An 18,529-nucleotide genomic window follows, 5' to 3' on the forward strand; every position below is an offset into this window, starting at 1 on the left:
GAGAATTGCTGTTTTAGCACTTCTACTTTCTTTCATTGAATATTTCGATTTTAGAAGGGTTCGGTGGCTTCTAGGCTATATTCCAAGCCTTATTCGAGCAAATTTGAGCTTTTAAATCCTGAGTTCCTAAGCTCCTAAGTTTTAAGTCTCGTGTCAAAACTCAGAGTTAAAACTCTACTTTCCAACTGTAGTTTAAGGCGCTTAAAAATCATTTATGGTGTTTAAAATTTCGCCGGGAAATACCCTTTGTCTCAAATATTTTGTCCATGATTGTAGGTAGTCACTTCCCATAAAAATAATATGTCAGTTCCATCGAGCAAAAAGACGAATATTTGTACAGGTAAAAATAGCTATTTTGCGGATAAAAATATGATTAAAGTAACATAACTAAATAAAAGAACAGTATACATTATAAATTAGTCAAATATCTCATCTCATTTTGTCTGTATACAATTTTTGAATACTACAAGAATGTTCCAACGGAAACTTGTGTAGTGACCATAATTCTGTCTGTTTTCATTGCATCATGAATCATATTAAATTTTTAAGAGGAGGACATTTAAAATCATTTAAGTCAATGGGCTTTTCCAGAAAAAAATTTGAATATGGGGGGGGGGCGTGGAGAATTTAACATTATTTGCAAATTTACCCCCCCCCCGGACGTTGTGACTTTCGACCCCCGGACATTAGGTTCAACCTCCCGGAAAAGCATTAGTTGACATCATGTACAATCAAAATTACCCTCAAACAAAGGAAAATTACCCCCAAATAGAGCAAGTTTACCCCCCCCCCCTTGACAAGGCAAATTTTGTAGATTTTTTACTACCCCCCGGACACTATATCCTCCACCCTCCCCATGTACGGACATTTTCTGGAAGAGCCCAATCATTCTTTCAAAAGACACTTCATCAAAGTTCTAGAATCGTTGTGGATCTTGGGACGAGATAACAACACCCATTTGCGCAATAGTATCTGTGTATTACACGCTATTATTTTCAATCACCTTCATAATTATCATGTCATTATCAATGTCCTTTCCATTTCTACGATCAGTCTCGTCAATAGCAGCGTGGCTATAAAAGGAGAAAAAAGATAATAATTTAGGCAAATGTAAGGGGGAAATTGTACGGTTGGAGGTCTCAAAATATACGAAGGTTTACAAGTCAGAGGGTTGTTGTTGGCTACAAAAGGAGAGAAAAGATAATAATTCAGGCACGGCAGCAAATGTTTATAGGGGGGGCCCTTTATAAGGAAAATTGTATGGTTGCAGGTCTCTAAATATACGAAGGTTTGTTGTTGGTGTGACCGAAGATCTCGCATTTAATAAAATGGGCCCATAAGCCAAGAATGACTGAAGGAAATGTTACTTTTGGAGATAGAAACTAATCAAAAATAATTTTGAAAAAAACAAGTAATACTTTAATGGACCTACCTATTTATAAAACGAATAATTAGAATTTAATGGAAGTAATGTATAATTTTAAATTTCGATTTATATATCTATTGGAACGGAGAAAGCAATTAAGAAACGCATCGATGTTTAACGGTGAAAGAAAAATAATATCGACACTTTAATCAATCATTCAGAGAAAATTAAAACTGAAGTAAAACGTTTTACGCCGGTTTTCGCCTGTTCCGGCGATTTTTAAGGAGTTCCGGATTCAAAGGATGATTTTTTTGGAAATCAAACAATGCTAAGTTTTGGGCATCATCATAAAGAACATTTTTCTGTAAAGAAACAATTAAATAAGTTGAAAAAAATGTGACGGAAATGTGAAAAAAACGACGATTTCCGGCACATTTCCGGTTCTACAGACCGGAAAAATTTTTTTTTTGACAAACGGTTTTCGACACCTTTTCGGCAGTACTAATGTGCATCTATGTGCAAAAAATCGCAAAGAACTAATGATAAAATCTCGAGAAAATCTCAAAAAACCGCTTTTTTCGGGACATTTCCGGTTCTACCGGCCGGAAAATTTTTTTTTCGAAAATCGGGCTCCGTCACATTCGAGGGTTTATAGTAATGCACCTTTGTGCAAAAAATCAGAAAAATTGAATGAGTCAATCTCGAGAAAAGTTGGTAACTAACGTACTAACGAACTAACTAACGAACAGAGGTTAATTTATAGGACCTCCACCGGGGTAGGTCCAACAACAAAAACAAGATTAAAAGGTGAAATGTTCGTCGTCAAGAGAAAGGTCAGGTCATCTTAAAGTTTGTGTTTAGACAAAACTGAGGAACATTTAATTAAGAAAACAATAACCTTCAGAGTGTCCATGGGTGCTAAAATGTCCTAACAATGTGTTAATAAAACGAAGTGGTTTATATACAAACAGTTTTAAACCAACATGTCATAATTTGAGGTTGTTTTAAAACAGCCAAAAGAAGTTAGGAGACAAGTCAATGTACAACAAGCTGGCTGGATACTGATTTGAGCTACCTGATGATGAAAGTTACATAGAAATAAGGAGAAAAATGACAACAATCAATCAGAAAATATAGCTCTAGTGAAAATACAAAACGCATTAAATTTCTTCAAAAATCGGGCTCTATCACATTTAAGGTATTGTCATTTCGCATCAGTGTGCAAAATTTCACGAAAAGAAATTAACTACAGCTTGAACGATTCAAGAAAAACCATTTTTCCGGCAAAAAAAACAGCTGTTCAGGTGATTTTAAAAAAAATTCCGGGTGCAAAAATCAAGTTTATTGACAATTGAATCCAATGAAAATCTGCAAAAATCGACTACAGCTCGAGAAATTCAAGAAAAACTATTTTTTCCGGCAAAAAAACAGCTGTTCAGGTGATTTAAAAAAATTCTGGGTGCAAAAGTCAATTTTATTGACAATTGAATCATATATTATACTTGAACAAAAAAATCCAAAGAAAATCTTCAAAAATCAACCACAGCTCGAGAGATTCAAGAAAAACAGTTTTTTCCGGCAAAAAAAAAACAGCTGTTCAGTTGGTTTTTAAAGAAACTCCGGGTGCAAAAATCAATTTTATTGAAAATTGGGTACTTGAACAAAAAAATCAAATGAAAATCTATAAAAACGGCATTTTCGGCCGGAAAAGAATTTTTTTCAAAAGTCGGACGCAAACCTCGGATGTTTTGGGCATTACTAATACGCATCTTTGTGCAAAAAATCTGAAAAAACTAATGATGAAATCTCGAGAAAATGCAAAAAAAACGGGTTTTCCGGCATATTCGGCCGGAAATGAATTTTTTTCGAAAATCGGGCTCCGTCACATTTTGGGCATTGCCATTTTGCATCATTGTGCCAAAAATCAGAAAAAACTAATGAGCCAATCTCGAGAAAAGCTGGTAACAGACGGACGGACGGACGAACGAACAAAAGGTTAATTTATAGGACCTCCAGGTAGTAGGTACTTTTTACCCCAAAGTTGTTTTAGTGTGAGGTGGTTAAAGCTACCTCCAAAAGTTTTATACTGTAAATTCTCAAGAATGTACCTTAAGGGAAAGACATTTTCGCGGAATTCAATTTCGCGGTTTTTCGACAAACCCGCGAAATTAAATTCCGCGAAACACGAATATTCTCATGATTTAAAAAATCAATCATAAAATTGTTCTTTTTAGGGCAAAAAAGGCCATATTATGAACAAAAAATCCTCTCAACCGCAAAATTAAATTCCGCGAAACTTCCGAACTTTGAGCTGTGAACCGCGAAATTAAATTCTACGAAAATTTATACCCTTTTAAGGTTTTCATCTCAAAGTCTCAATTTTGAAATCCTTGAAAATAAAAGACCCATTGCGTCATTACTCTCCAGTTTTTTTTTTTTCAAAAGGAACGACGTACCTAAAAAGTACCGGGTGACCCAACAAAAAAGTTCGGACGGTTTTCATTGGCTAGAGTCTGAAATAAAAGTAATATAAACTCAATCTTTTTTTTCTAACTTAAACTTTGAGCTATTACTTTTTAAATTCAGTGGTTCTTCATTTATGAGCTTTTAAAGTCAAAATTCAATTATCGGAAAGTGCAAAAACACGTCAAAAATGAGGTATCAAATTATAATTGTTTTCTTTATCTTTAACATTGTGTTTTTCGAGTGTGCTGATGTTTTACGACCTCGTTGATTAGTGTTGTAGTTAATTAAAGTTTATAAAATAATAAATTAACAACGAAGTAGATATATATAAATTTATTGTAAATATTTTTATCAAAAATATTTTGCAAATAGGCAAAATTTGCCTTCTTTATGAAAATGTCGCGTCTTATGAAAGAACAGAGAGTGTGGGTTTGCCTGGAATATGCTAGAAAGTGTATGGTGGTGGTTCTTTTCTAAACGAATAACTTGTTAATAAATTTTGTAAAAGTAAAGAATCTAAAAAAATTTTAAAATTGAATAAAAATATCTAACATGCTCTTTTCTAACGATTTAACGACCTTGCTTGATTGATTGATAATAAAACAATTTGATACCTCTTTTTTGACGTAATTTCGCTCTTTCCGAAAAGTGAATTTTGACTTTAAAAGCTCATAAGTAGGGAACTTGTGGGTCAATTTTATATAACATTTCAATCAGGGGGAAGTGCACGAAACCATGGCCACGTACAGTATAAAAGAGCTTACGGAGAGAAAGGTCCCTTTCGCTTCCTTCACATTCACCATCACCGTTCATCCACAGGGTAACCGTACTTCACCACCCATCTTTTGACGTAACACAATCATCAATGTCCAAACATTACCACAAGCGATGAAGAAAAACAACACTGCAGATGCCAATACCTAAAAAAGACAATTTCCACGAGACAAAGTTTACTTAAACAGGTCTTCTAAATATTCAATAAAGTTTTAAAGAATAACTGTCAGAAAAAAATTGAATTGAGGGGGGGGGGTGGAGGATATAACATTTTTCGGAAATTTACCACACCCTCGGACTTTTGACACCCGCCGGACAACAGGTTTAAGCCCCCGGACAAGCGCATCAGTTAACCCCTTGGACATTCAAAATTACCCTCAATCAGAGCAAAATTCCCTCCAAACAGAGCTAGTTCACCTCCCGGACAAGACAAATTCTGTAGATTTTACACTACTTCCCGGACATTATATCCTCCATCCCTCCATGTACAAACATTTTCTGGAACAGCCCCTTTCATTATTTTTTAGAAGACTGCAGTGAGGATTGCACTTTTTCGAAAAACCGATTTGATTTTTCTGACCAAAAGCAAAACAAATTCAAAAGCTTATAAGATTCTTTATAACAGCCTTTCTTCATATGTTGACAAACCAATATAGGTCATATAGTACAATACAGGGGAAACTACCTATAGGCATTTTTTTGGTCAAACATTAGATTTTTACCTGCCATTCGTGACATTCTGGGTGGTAACTCAAATAGTATAGAGTGATTGCGTTGTACACTTGGAAAGCCTACAAAAATGAGAGGCAAAAAAAATCCTATTTAAAGGTTTTGTTTTTAAATAAGAGTGATATCCTTTGCTTTTATGCTCATCAATTTTAAATTCACAAGCTTTAGGATTGACACTAATTGATCAGAAAAACATTTTTTGCTTATATCAGCATAATGTAACAATAGGCAGACACTGTCCTGATATGAAATATGTGTCTGATATGAAACAGGAACACTTTAATGATAAGGTTCAAATCTTTTTATTCGTTACTTGATTACTTTATCTGGAAATCAACAAACCACTACTTTAGGCGTAAAACTTTTGCCTTTTTCGCAAAAGTAAGATATATGAATATTTTTAAAGAGGCAATTCGCGAAAGTTTATACTCGCAAAAAATTCTTTAAAAATTTTAAAATCTGCAATGCTTCGAAATCGAAATAAAAACTATTAATTATAGCATTTTTATGCCTTGAAAGCATAAGGTTTTGAGCGTTGGGCGGGCGAAGCGGATGTATTGGGCGCCGTGGTTTGTGTGGGCGTTAGTTAAGGCTTACAACACTGTCTCTTTATGGATTCTTAGAGTGTCTCTTATTTTGTTAGCAACTTGCGAATGGAGGTGGAGTCTGGATCGCTTCGCAAACCTTATACAATACATATAAAAATAACAACACTGGGAATATTTAAACTTACATAGCCCACCACCAAAAATGGTAGAAGGAAACCCAATCCTTTCATCGCTGAGCTGCGTAATCCATCTAGAAATGAAACATGATTTTTTTTTCAAATAGTTTAAGAGGTAAAATGAATTCTTCATATGACACACCTGTCAGTAAAAAGTTGAAACTGTCCACCATTAACTTATCAAATTCATATTAGTTTATCATTTTCTTCTTTGGCTAGAAAAAAGTGTTTCATTACACAAACAGAAAATCATTCAATTTATTACAGTATATGGCCCCCAAAACGGAGACAGCCCCCAAAACGGAGGTCGTCATTAAAATGAAGATTCTGACTTGTAGATTTATCAGAATTAAACGATTTTTGTTTATTTTGAAAGAATGATGGTTATACTTAAAAATGAGCATGTTTTTGCTGGTTTGAGACAGATTCAAAATAACATATTTGCGTCTGAAGGAAATATTTTAACACCAAAATTAGATAAAAATTGCATATAACTCACTCTAGCTCCTTGGATATTGAAAATAAGTTATGAAAATGGGGTATAAGAAACTTTCTACACCAAATGCCGTTCAGAAAATACAGATACATCTGTGACTTTAGAGGCTGGGTAAAGGATATAGCATCTTAAAGGTTAACCAGTATTTGGAGCCCTAGAATCAGCATTGATAAAACCGAAAATTCTAAATATGAGAAACAGCAAAAAATATTGGAATTCCATTCCTATCAGCTTGACTTAATAATTTATAACAAAAAATTAACATTATATATGAATTTTTTCGCTGAATCAGCAAAAACGGCAAATTCTGTCAATTTTTTCAAAATATTGGAGAAAAATATCTTTAAAGCTTAATATTTTCAGTTTCAGTTAAGCTTTTTTTCTAAAAATTTCACAGCTTATTCCATACATGAATGGAACTATTTTCAAAAGAGATTTGTTTTCAGAAACTTGATTAAGACGTTGTTAAATCAAAATTGTCATTTTGAAAATTTCTAAATTTTCAGTTTGGACTTTGCAATATCGAAAATCTTGAAATACTTCATAAAAATCATAAATTTTACATGTAAAACTAATTTATACCCAAAACCCTCTAAATCACATTTCCAAACTATGGTCAAAATTTTGTATTCAAATCTTAAAGATATCTCGAGAAATCGCTAAAATTGCAAACCTCCGTTTTGGGGGCCATTAGAAGAAAGCTACCTATCTTTAAGCGATCGAAAAATAATATTGTTGAAATGGAAAATTTTGAAAAAGAACTTCCGGGAAATAAAGTAGAGATGTTAAAGTTTTTCATGCAGCAAAATTTTGGTAAAATCTCTTTTCCTCTAGATTTGAGAGAAATTTTAAATTTGATCAACGTTTTGGGGGCCACATACTGTATATAACCTAAAATATTCGCTTAGGACCCCTATAAATCAAAAGTAGCCTCGATTTTGTTTGCAAAGCCATGGCAGTGAAATTTTTATCGATTTTATCCAGAGAAATGGGATAGAATAGAAAAAGTGCTTCTCTGATTACCCGAAGTGTTCTGATCGTGTCTATTGAATTGGTCGTTACAAAAAATTCAGAAAAAAACGGCTCGCCATGCGAAGAGGGCTGGTTTTTATATGCTGTGTTTATAAAAGTGGTTTTATGTTTTTCGTTTTTGATCCATTACTTTTTAAACTTTCAGTATCCAGTAACAAATTTTACACTAACTTGTAGTCTGAAAAATTCTCATCACCATGATACCAAACTATTTCTAAAACATTTGATAGAAATTCATCAAAGACAGATTTGATTTCTTTTTTTCGTGCACTTTAGCTTTTAATCTAATTATGCGGCCATGATGCCGTTTTATCATTAGAATCGCTAGAAAATTCTGAGCAAGAAAATATAAGTATCTTTTGGTATAAAAGAGGTCTCCCCAAAAAATAAGCTCCTAAATTTTCCGCATAATTTGACCTGAAACAAAAGAATTTCGTCATACCACGCTAATTATACAACTTTTTTAAAGCAACAACAAAAGAAATCCAATAGCTTGAAACAAACTCCCTTAAGGGCAAAGGACCTGGTATATGATGAGCCGTTTGTCTATTGTTCTGAAGAAGCTGTTTTTCCATCTCTTTACATTCCTCTGATTCTGATTTATCAGATAATTTTAGTTTTTTAAGTAAATTTTCTTGTTCAGAGTAAAGCTTTTTTTATATGTAATTTTCGAGTTATAGATTTTATGACTTAAACAATGGAATTTCTGTTCTGTGCAATTACTTTAATGCCATAAATTAACGCGGGGATTAAATTTCGCGGTTAGGCTAATCTGGATACCACTCTTGGGAGACAATATTCTCACGATTTTGTGCCTTTTAGTTCAAAGTTTGAAATGGCAGCTTTGTATTTGTATTAGGGAAAAAAAGAAAGGTTCATTTAAAATACTGTGGTATTTTTTTTATCTTTAAAAAATCCATAATTCCTGGAGCGCTATAATTCTGGATTTATACCGGGTGCACCAAAAAAAGTAACCTGTTAACCAATATCTGTTGAGATATTGTGAGCTTCAGGATTTAAATTTTTTGTTTATTCTTTTTTTATTGTATAGAGGATGCTCTAACTTGAGTTTTGAGTTACCATACATTAAGTTTGAAATAGTAGTTCGAAAGATATTTCCAAAAAACTGGCTTTTTTTCCATGTCGAAATTTCAAAAAATCATTAAAAACAGCAATCACGCTATAAATAAGACAAAATGACAAAAACACGATTTCATTGTTTTTTTGATTCCTTTTTCTCTTATCTTATATTTTACCAACAGTTTCTCCATCTTATTTGCACGTCATGAACATTTCCAACACCAGCAAACTCAATGCAAACCAAGTTCTTTCAGCAACTAGCCGAGGAATGCTGATCTATTTTTTCAAAAGTTTTCTCACATAGCACACACATAACATCAAAACCTCTCTTGGAGATTTCCAAAAATTTTTTTCAGCCTTTCCAAAAATATTATCCCACAAGGGATTAGCTTATTTTACCATATTCTTAAATTCCGTAACAGGTTTTGATGAACAGTTGCATTTTTTTGGTATTTTTATGCGTAAAGAAGGTGGGTGTCAAGAAAAAACTTTGCTCGCTGTTTTTAATGATATTCTGAAATTTCGACATGGAAAAAAGTCAGTTTTTTGGAAATAGCTTTCGAACTACTTTTTCAAATTTGATATATGATAGCTCAAAATTCAAGTTAGAGCATCCTCTCTATACGATAAAAAAAGAATGAACAAAAAATTTAAATCCTGAAGTTCACAATATCTTGACAAAGTTGTATACTTTTTCTTGGTGCACCCTGTACAGTTCTAAGAAAGATAATATATGTCACAAAACAATGGACCTCCTAAGCCTCCTCAACAGGGAGTAAACATTCTTTTCTTTAAAATCCCAATAAAATTACTGAAGCAGACAAAGTACCAACTCAATAGATCTTATCGGAGTTTTTGATTTTTCTAAAAAAGCGATGCATTGTGGGATTGTTTCGGGAGTATTACAATAGAAATCTCTTAGGAATTCCTCGAGGGAATTCTATTGTAATACTTCCGAAACAATTCCACAATGCAAAGCTTTTTTAGAAAAATTAAAAACTCTGATAAGGTCTATTGTTAGAAAGAAAATAAGTAGAACCGCACCTCCTGTCAGGTCCATTTGTTTACCATGGCCTAACGCTCTCAACTTGTACAACATTCCTTGCTGGTAGTAGTATTGCAACATCTGCACAAAACCTGAAAAAGGTATTAATGATTATGAATAATTAGGTTTCTGGTGATATAGCGAACGTAGAGAAAAGATGGGTGGATATTAATGTACCAGAGTGTATCTCACGTTTATCGCTTCGTAGCACACTCTGTGCGCATTTTCTGTTTGATAAAAATATTCCCGTACGGAGATCTCTGCGATGAAGTATGATTTATAAATAGCAACACTTCTCTCATCATCTCCCCTCTCTCACCAACACTCCATCGCAACGGCCAGTTTGAAAAATCTCAAATGAGAAAAGACAATGACAACAGACCCTTTTTACGGTAATGAATTTTGAAATTAATCGATACTGGGTCTGTGTACAGACAAGTTGATATGGTGAACGTGGAGAAGAGATGGGTGGGCTTTATTCAAAACTTGTGAACGTCTTCAGAACGATTGAGAAGTGAAGAGAACGTCGATGACCGTATAAGTATGTATGCAGATTCAACCCTACTAATGCGTCTGTGAAGATATTTTTCGTTTTCCTGGTTTTCAATTTGAAGTAAGAATGTTGGCGAGGTTAAATTGACTGCTAGGTATTCCAAGGCATCTTTTTTGGGTAATTTACCTATATTCTAGGGTAGCTGACTACTAAGTAGGGGGTGGGGTCCCTTTTTTCCTTAAAGCAAGTAAGTCCCAGGTACTGAAAGGAGGGTGGTGGTACCTACACAAATCTTCCTGAAAATCAGGGTTAGTACCCTGTGGTAGTACCCCCCCCCCCCGATTTCATAACCATCTTGCACAATTTTAGCAGCAAAGAGGCAGACAGTATCATCCACGAAATTAATTCCCAACTAAATCTGATAAATTTGCAGATGAACTCAACCCCACCATTTTTAGTCCCATTAAAATAAAACTATGTGCTTACTCAAATATATGACGAAATAATAAAATTGTGATCGGAACAAGTTATATGTGACGCTTTTTGGCCTAAATGAACAAAAAAAGATGTGAATCTAATAACTCTTTACATTTATAATGTTGTGGTGATGATGGTGCATTCTATGTTCATATATGTTCACAATTAAGAAGAAAAGAGAATTCCTTGCTGCCTTATAAGCAAAACAATTAGAGTTTTCATTAAAGCAAAATGAATAAAATAAGCATAATATACTCACCAAATTAGAAGAAAGCCAGACACCAGAATGGAGAGATAGTGATGAGTCACATACCACCCTTTAATCCTATAGTAAAAAATATGAGAACTATCATTTTTGAAATGTTTCCAATCTTTTATTTTCTAGTCATTCATTTAAACTAGACAAGACACAAGCACCTCAAAGAAATGTTTAAGGCCTTTTTTATATTGATCAGCTCCTCCAAATTCACTACTTTAGGCGTACAAGCTTTTGAGAGATCAATAGTTGCAAAATTTACCACATTTACTTTGGCAAAATCTAACAGAAACCTGCAAAAATCAGACATACAGATTAAGTTTTTTACAAAGAAAATTGAGTTAGGGTGACAAATAATTCTTGAATTGGATTGAAACTTTCATCTTTTGACAGGCTAAAAAGTGCCATAAATCTTACATTTAATTTGAAGTTAGAAGTTTTACAGATTTTCTATTTTCCTACTTATTTCGTTTATTAATAAAAATTTTTACTTAGCATATTAAAAATTCATTTTTCAACTTCATTATTAATTACCATAGCCATATATTTTTCCTTAATTTTAATAAAACTTGTAGATAATGACAATATTATTTATTTTAAATTTTAGATTTTATATGTGGCGATTATGGGCTCACGCCTTATGCCACTTAATAAATAGATAGATAGATAGAGAATTTTTCACAAGCATAAGCTTTCGAATGTTCATTTCATGAATTTTTCAAAGACATTTCACTTTCGTGAATAGGGCTAAGATTCACAAAAATCAGGAAGTTTCTGCTTGTGAAAGTTTGTATGTCTAAAAGTAGTTAGCCAAAGCAAAAAGGCAGTTTTTTTAAAGAAAATGATTTTTATCAGTCTAACCTTGAACCATTAGCTCGCAAAATCTGTTCTTGCAAGGTTAGAGAACTGTAATACCACACTAATATTCCATGAAAAATTGCATCAAAAAATCTAAAAATGGAAGAAAATGAGAAGAATTAGTTAAAATACCTGAAGAAACGAGGGGGAGAAAGTGCCTACTTACCATCCACAACCCTGACCAAAAGTGACTGTACCTCCCCGACGTATTCATTCCTCTTTGTATTTTGTGTATAATAACGACTAACAGTTTATAAAATGTAAAAATACCCGTACATTTTAACTTTGTTTTAAAGATAAGATAAGAAGTAGACACTTTCTCAATGTGAAACACGAAATTTGTTTAGAAACACCAAAGCTCCATTTTCTTTTAGGATAGAATAACTTCTTGCTTTGATACTTTGGAAGATATCAGTTCTCTTGAAAGGTTTGAATGAACATACCTTGCTTGGGGCATGATAATCAGATTGATGATGCCAATCATCATTGCTATGATCATCATTTTCAACTTGAACTTCTCGTACACCTCCTTATAATGTTGTCTGAAATGGTGGAAAATTTAGCAATAGGCCATTTCACAGTTGCAAAGCGTAATGGATAATAAGGACCACTTTGTGCTAATGACGACTTACTGTTGGTACAAAGTTTGGAAAAGTTCTGAAAATTTTTGCGTCTAGCCAACAAAAAGCTGCTATGGAGGCACAATTCGTCCTGATTACCCATGATTCATTTCGACTGTGAAATAGCCTATGGAAAGGAACAGGCCTACCTCCTCTGAACATGAATAAAAAATTCTCTTCCTTGGACAATCAAACTTTAAAGCCAAACAAATTTTAGTATTTCTAACAGTAGCATATTCTTTAAATTTAATTGAAGCAATAGCTTTCTAAAATTTAACTTGAAAGCATAAAAGTAAAATTTGTCATACTTGTCCCAGAATAACGACACATTGATTTCTCCAATACATGCTTTCAAAAACCATCTAAAAATAGAAAAATAAATTGATTAAACAACAACTGAACCAAACTTAATAATCTACACTGTCATCCTTTCTTACGAAAACAATTGCAGATATTTGATTGGTGTCTCAGATGGCCCCGAGTTGTTTCTGAACATACCGTTAATGATAGTTGTTAGTTGGCTCTTTTTACAACATCTTGCAATGTAAATAATAAAAAAATGTGTGTTACTGCAAGCAATTTAGAGCACATTCAAGATCAGCTAGGATCGACCAAGTAATTCTACCACCCAAATCGGCCTAGTTTGGTCAGGTCTGGTTCGAATCGACCAAGTCCGGTCTGAATCGGCCAACTCTGGTCTGGATCGGCCAAGTCCGCTCTGGATCGGCCAAGTCCGGTCTGGATTGGCCAAGTCTGGTCTGGATTGGCCAAGTCTGGTCTGGATTGGCCAAGTCCGGTCTGGATTGGCCAAGTTCGGTCTGGATCGGCCAAGTCTGGTCTGGATCGGCCAATAACAGCCAGGTCCGGTTTTGTCAGGCCAATGTTCAACCAATGTAATACCGGTCTAGGCCAATATGGACCGGCCCAGGCCGATACGAACCAGTCCAGAACGTTTTATGGAAGCTAAAATACTGATTATAAGCAAAATTGTTTTCAAACAGTTTTTTCTTCGTAAATGGCATATTCCCCTGTATCTCATAACCTTGACTCACTTAGTCACTTAGAAAAGATTGTTAGAAATCCTCCTTAGAAAAAAATTGCACTGTGTCCCTTCGTTAGTTTATTTAGACATCCCTGTATCATCTACATACATCTCCCCTGTTAAAAATTGTATGTCAATATTTTTCTTCGTTACATTTTTCTTACACAGCTAGTAAAGCACAATTTCTGAAAAAGAAACTGTTACTTGCCTTTTCCTTTGCTGATATTCCAATAATACAGTAATTTTGATACTTTATAATCTTATCTTTTAGCTCATGAAAAATTATTCTCGTGATGGTTTTCACTCTCGTGAAAACATAAAAATGAAAATACTTCCACCTTCTTGCTTCTGTCGTGGTACTTTTCTTTTTGCTTTTGTTTTGATTTCAGAGTCAGAGACTTTTCAAAACATTGGAAATTTTTTTTTTAATTTGATCAAGCAATTTTCAAAACATTTGAACGTTCTCTGGAGTTTATTGGAACACTTTACAAAAAGATTTGAAAGTTTTTAGGGACTCAAAAATGTAAACAAAAAAATACCGTCCATACGAAAAAGATTTACTTGTTTGTTTTCAGACCGGAAGTTTTCAGCCAGAAACGGTCCAGACTGGTCCATATCGGCCAAAAGTTTGGCTTTTTAAGGACCGGCCCATTTTCAGTGTGCTCCAAATTGCTTGCAGGAACACATATGTTGGATTTCTTACCCAGCAGTTTTTGGAAGACCTTGATGAAATTCGTCAAAAACTCTACTTTTGTTGGTCATTCTCTTCCTCAATTCCAGCAATTTCTCCTTGTTTTTGCCAGTTTTATCTTGATTCCCTATCCTGAAAGAGTGTGTTTTAATAAAAATCATCGCTTTGAAATTGAGATAGGTGTGTTTTTGTAGAAACCAGTTTATTAAGAAAATTGTAATGTACCTTTGTAAAGATATAGCAAAGGCTTTCATATTTTTCACTTGCATATCCACTTGTTTCTTGAGGGACGTCTGCGCGCGATGGTAATCCTGCATCAATGTCATCAGCTTGGTATATTCATTGTCCTGAAAACAATTCGGAAACTTTGATGGTAGGTGCCCTACACGTTCATTTTCTCATAAAAAAAATTACCATAGACAGCTGGTAATAATCATCCTAGATATTTGGATTGTTAATGTCATGGTTTTGACTATGATGGCAACTACTTGGAATGTTTGATTTTTTCAAACATTCAACGATGTTACCTTTTCAGAGATTTGAGCAAAATTGGCAGCAAGATCAATGGGATGAAGACAGACCATGACTGGTATTATTTTCAAAAAATAATTTATTTAGAATTTACTACTTCTACTTGTAAATATTATACTTTAAAGCCAGTTATTTACCTTTCGTTGTCATCTTGGAATTTCCCTCAAAATATTTCGTTTTTCCACTCAAAATATGCACTTATTAGACCTTGAGAATTGTGCAACAATTGAATTATTCAAGGATATTTCAAAGTGTATATATCCTTATTTGTGAATTAATCAGGATTACTGTATAGATATTTTTAGTGTACCTTCTACGATTCAGTTAATTTTGGCGTGCCTTTTATTTTCGTGCCTCTAATTTTCAGCCTTTTATTTTGACACACCTTGTAAAATAGGATATTTTCACACCCTTTGATTTTAACGCACTGTGCCATTTATAGGATATTTGCTGAGTGTTTTTTATGAAAGTACTGTAAATGAAACTCAAGACAAAATAAATTTTTTGAAGAAAAAATCAGGAAATTCCAATACTATTTTGAAATTTTTGACAAATTCTATAGAATTTCCAAGGGTTTGAATAAAAAGTTGAGCAAAACTTCCTTATCACTTTTAAAAATTGACTGGATTTCAGCAGAAGGCCTTTTTTATCTGAAAATTCCTGTCATCCACCACCTAGGCAAAAATAAAAAAATGTAGTGTTTCCGGAACGTGGGTGAAGGAAAAAAGCTCTCATGCGACCCGCCGAAAAAAAATTTTAAAGATAACTTTTATGTACAAACAGTTCGAAGTGAGCCCTGAATACTAATATGTATCAACTACTAACAAAAGAAACTTGATTTACAAAAGGAAATATCAAACCAAACAAAGTTTGATAGTTTGAACGGTAAACTCGATTTTCTTTATGATGAACCATACCGTGAGTGGTCCTAAATCTGACAGCCCTGCTTAAATCCGATGAGGTCTTTCAAAGATGCAAACTAAAATAAAAACAAACTTTTCCCTGTGACGAAATGAAGATACCAAAGTGTTAACTAAACTGAGAGATTTGATACACTGAACCAATTGAAACAAATAACAATAATTGCTTCTTAATACAAAACATAATTTTTTATTATAAAATTGTTAATGTTTTAAACACGAGCAAGCGATTCAAAATAATAATGTCATTATTTTTACAACTCACACTTTATGATCACATTAATAATTGAAATCTTGACATTATAGTCATCTTGTTAGATGTTTAATTTCGAGAGTTATTGCAATAGTTTATTGTTCAACTTGGAGAGGGAATGTTTGTACACATTGAATTTTTTTTCATAGCAGTTATTTGGGGGGGGGGCCGGATTTAGGCAGGGATGTCGGATTTAGGACCACTCACAGTAGAGGTTGTGGCTTCTTCACAAAGATGAAAGACATATCTGGACTTATTTCGCACTTTCCAGTCTCTTGTTTGTAGTTTTTCTGACTTCCTGGTTCTATGTGAGTCATTTTCTATGTTTTCTAACTGACTGAATGATAAACCAAAAGACCGCCACCGGTGGGATTCGAACCCACCAAATGCAAAGTTCCCTCGTATGGAAATCCAATGCCTTATCCACTGCACCACGGATTCATACCAGGAAAAGTTTCTGATGGCTATTTATTACAAACTACAGACCAGACTATATTAAGAGAAAATCCCAAAAAGAGTGCTTTTTTGAGCTCCAACCCTAACTGATAACAACCCAATTCCTAGCCAATCTGATATGTAACCACATCCAAACCACACCCATACCCAGCCCTACCAGGTCGCCTGCAGGTCCTGACACTATTCCCGGCCATGCCTGGCCGGTTTCGGGAAACACAGTATTTTTTTATTTTTGTCCTATATCAATTTTCATTACACATTAAACCATAAGGGAATTGACAAGCTTTTCCCCAGGGGGGTTTGAGTTTGGATTTTTAACAAGGAATTTTTGTTAGTTTTTTATTTTTATGAGGGTGTTGTTGAATGTTGTTTACAGGGGTCATTGGGCTATTCCAGAAAATTTTCATTAGCTACCCCACGTACACAGGGGGGGGGGTCGGTAGTAAAATCTCAGACATAATGACATTTACTACGGTGGTGGTGTGACGAAAAATCGAGAAAAAAAATTTACTACCTAGGGTAGTTAAATACTAAAAAGGGTGGTATCTATGTGTTAAATGTTGAAAAAATTTTACTACCTGGGTAGTTAAAACTGGTAAAAGTAGCAAATTTTAGCTATTTTTTGTATAATTCTTTTAATTTTTTGGATGACTTTTCTGAAAAAATCTGAAAATTTTTATAATTTGAAAAAATTTTCTGTTGGAAAGTTGTTTGCTGCAAACAAAAAGTTCTCAAAATTTGTTGTCAATATAAAAAAGACTTTAATTCTAAGGGCAAAACATTAATTTTTGCACTACGTGAAAAATGTGTCACAGAAATAATAATTTTTTAGTTTTTTTTGCAAAATCAGTCCGAAAAGCAACCAAAAAATAGGTGGTCTCCATGACAAATTGTCCCAAAAACTTTTACAGGGTACAGTAGTAAAATACCTCTTCCAAGAGTCTGGGTGGTGGTATGTAAAAATTTGTAAAAATTTGTAAAAATCCTTTTACTACTCATATATGTCTGAGATTTTACTACGACCCCCCCCCCCCTGACGTACATCCATGTATATTTTGGCAAAATGCGTCGGAAAATCCACTCTTTTTTGCAGTGCGTTTGTTTTTTAAATTCAATCACCTTCAGTCAGGACCTCTTTGGTCTTTTTTAACATTAGTTCGGATAGAATAAAAACATACCTGATCAACACAACAAACCTTCTGTCTTGCGTTTACTCTTTCCTTCACAACAACTTTCGTTTTTGCTTATGTAGGTTTTAAAATCCACAAGTAATGAACCTCTTATAATAGCTTTATCTGAATAAATCTGGTTGAAAACCTTCTGTCAGGTTTCATTGCGTACGTTTTTTATCCACGTGGTGAACCGGTTTCCCCGATTTCCCGATAACTAAAAATTGGAACTTTCCCGTGGGCGCGATTGGGCGTACCGCCATCGCGAAATATTTTTCGTGAAAATTTACCGTATTCTACATTAATATAATCTAGATAGGAAACAAATATTAAATTTGATCTTTTTTTGCGGGCGTTGAATTGACATTGACATATTTAATGATGTCATAATCAATGCCGTGCATATTTTGTCAGCGCCGTGCATATTTTGTCAACATCCTTTTCATTGGATAAATACCACTAAAATATACAAGATAAGTAAACATAAATTTATCGCCCGCGAGCACGGCTTAGCTAAGCGCACCTCTCTTATTCATTATCTAAGAATTGAAGCGGGCAAAGATTACAGCGCAGCTGATAGCGGGCGAAGGTTTTTTTGAAGATATTTTCAGTTATAATCCAAGGTAGAACAAACTCAGTTACATCAATATGCCTTCTTACCTGTCTTTAAAAATATAAATAAAAGCAATCACGAAAAAGGACTCGAAAAAAAAAGACATAAGTGTGAGAACAGAGTAATCAAACTCGTTAGAAAAAGTACCATTAGAAGTCATAAAAAATCAACTTGAAATAAATGCAATCGAAATTCCAGAGAACTTCATAATTCCCCAAACAACATTACATTACTATGTCAAACCTCCCATCACATAAATTTTACAATTACGTCAGAGTAGACTACACTCGCCACCAAAGAGGTTTATTTGGAAAGGGTAATTATACTTTATTGTTCGCTTCTTTTTTAAAGATTCGCCGGGTTGGAAAAGTATGAATTTCTTTGTACATATTTTACCTACCCCAAATATTTAGGAGGCTGAGTTTTAAACGAATTGTC

The 18,529-nt window shown here is 33.9% G+C and overlaps 1 protein-coding gene across 1 annotated transcript in view; it reads right to left on the reverse strand.

Annotated features, from left to right (window-relative positions):
* Positions 1–307: 307 nt before the first annotated feature.
* The window catches only part of LOC136805639 (ion channel TACAN-like), a 23,377-nt gene continuing 5,155 nt past the window's right edge, over positions 308–18,529 (reverse strand). The window contains exons 2-13 of the mRNA XM_067062216.1: positions 14,375–14,496; positions 14,162–14,281; positions 12,725–12,778; positions 12,240–12,338; positions 11,800–11,889; positions 10,942–11,007; positions 10,692–10,753; positions 9,712–9,804; positions 6,069–6,133; positions 5,329–5,397; positions 4,597–4,752; positions 308–1,073 (exon numbers count right to left, since the gene is read on the reverse strand). Of these exons, the coding sequence (XP_066918317.1) occupies positions 4,642–4,752; positions 5,329–5,397; positions 6,069–6,133; positions 9,712–9,804; positions 10,692–10,753; positions 10,942–11,007; positions 11,800–11,889; positions 12,240–12,338; positions 12,725–12,778; positions 14,162–14,281; positions 14,375–14,496 (951 nt within the window). The 3' untranslated portion in view covers positions 308–1,073; positions 4,597–4,641. The remainder of the gene's footprint in view (positions 1,074–4,596; positions 4,753–5,328; positions 5,398–6,068; positions 6,134–9,711; positions 9,805–10,691; positions 10,754–10,941; positions 11,008–11,799; positions 11,890–12,239; positions 12,339–12,724; positions 12,779–14,161; positions 14,282–14,374; positions 14,497–18,529) is intronic.

Source organism: Clytia hemisphaerica, unplaced genomic scaffold, assembly GCF_902728285.1.
Source record: "Clytia hemisphaerica strain Z4C2 unplaced genomic scaffold, Clytia hemisphaerica genome assembly, whole genome shotgun sequence".
Classification (NCBI taxonomy): domain Eukaryota; kingdom Metazoa; phylum Cnidaria; class Hydrozoa; order Leptothecata; family Clytiidae; genus Clytia; species Clytia hemisphaerica.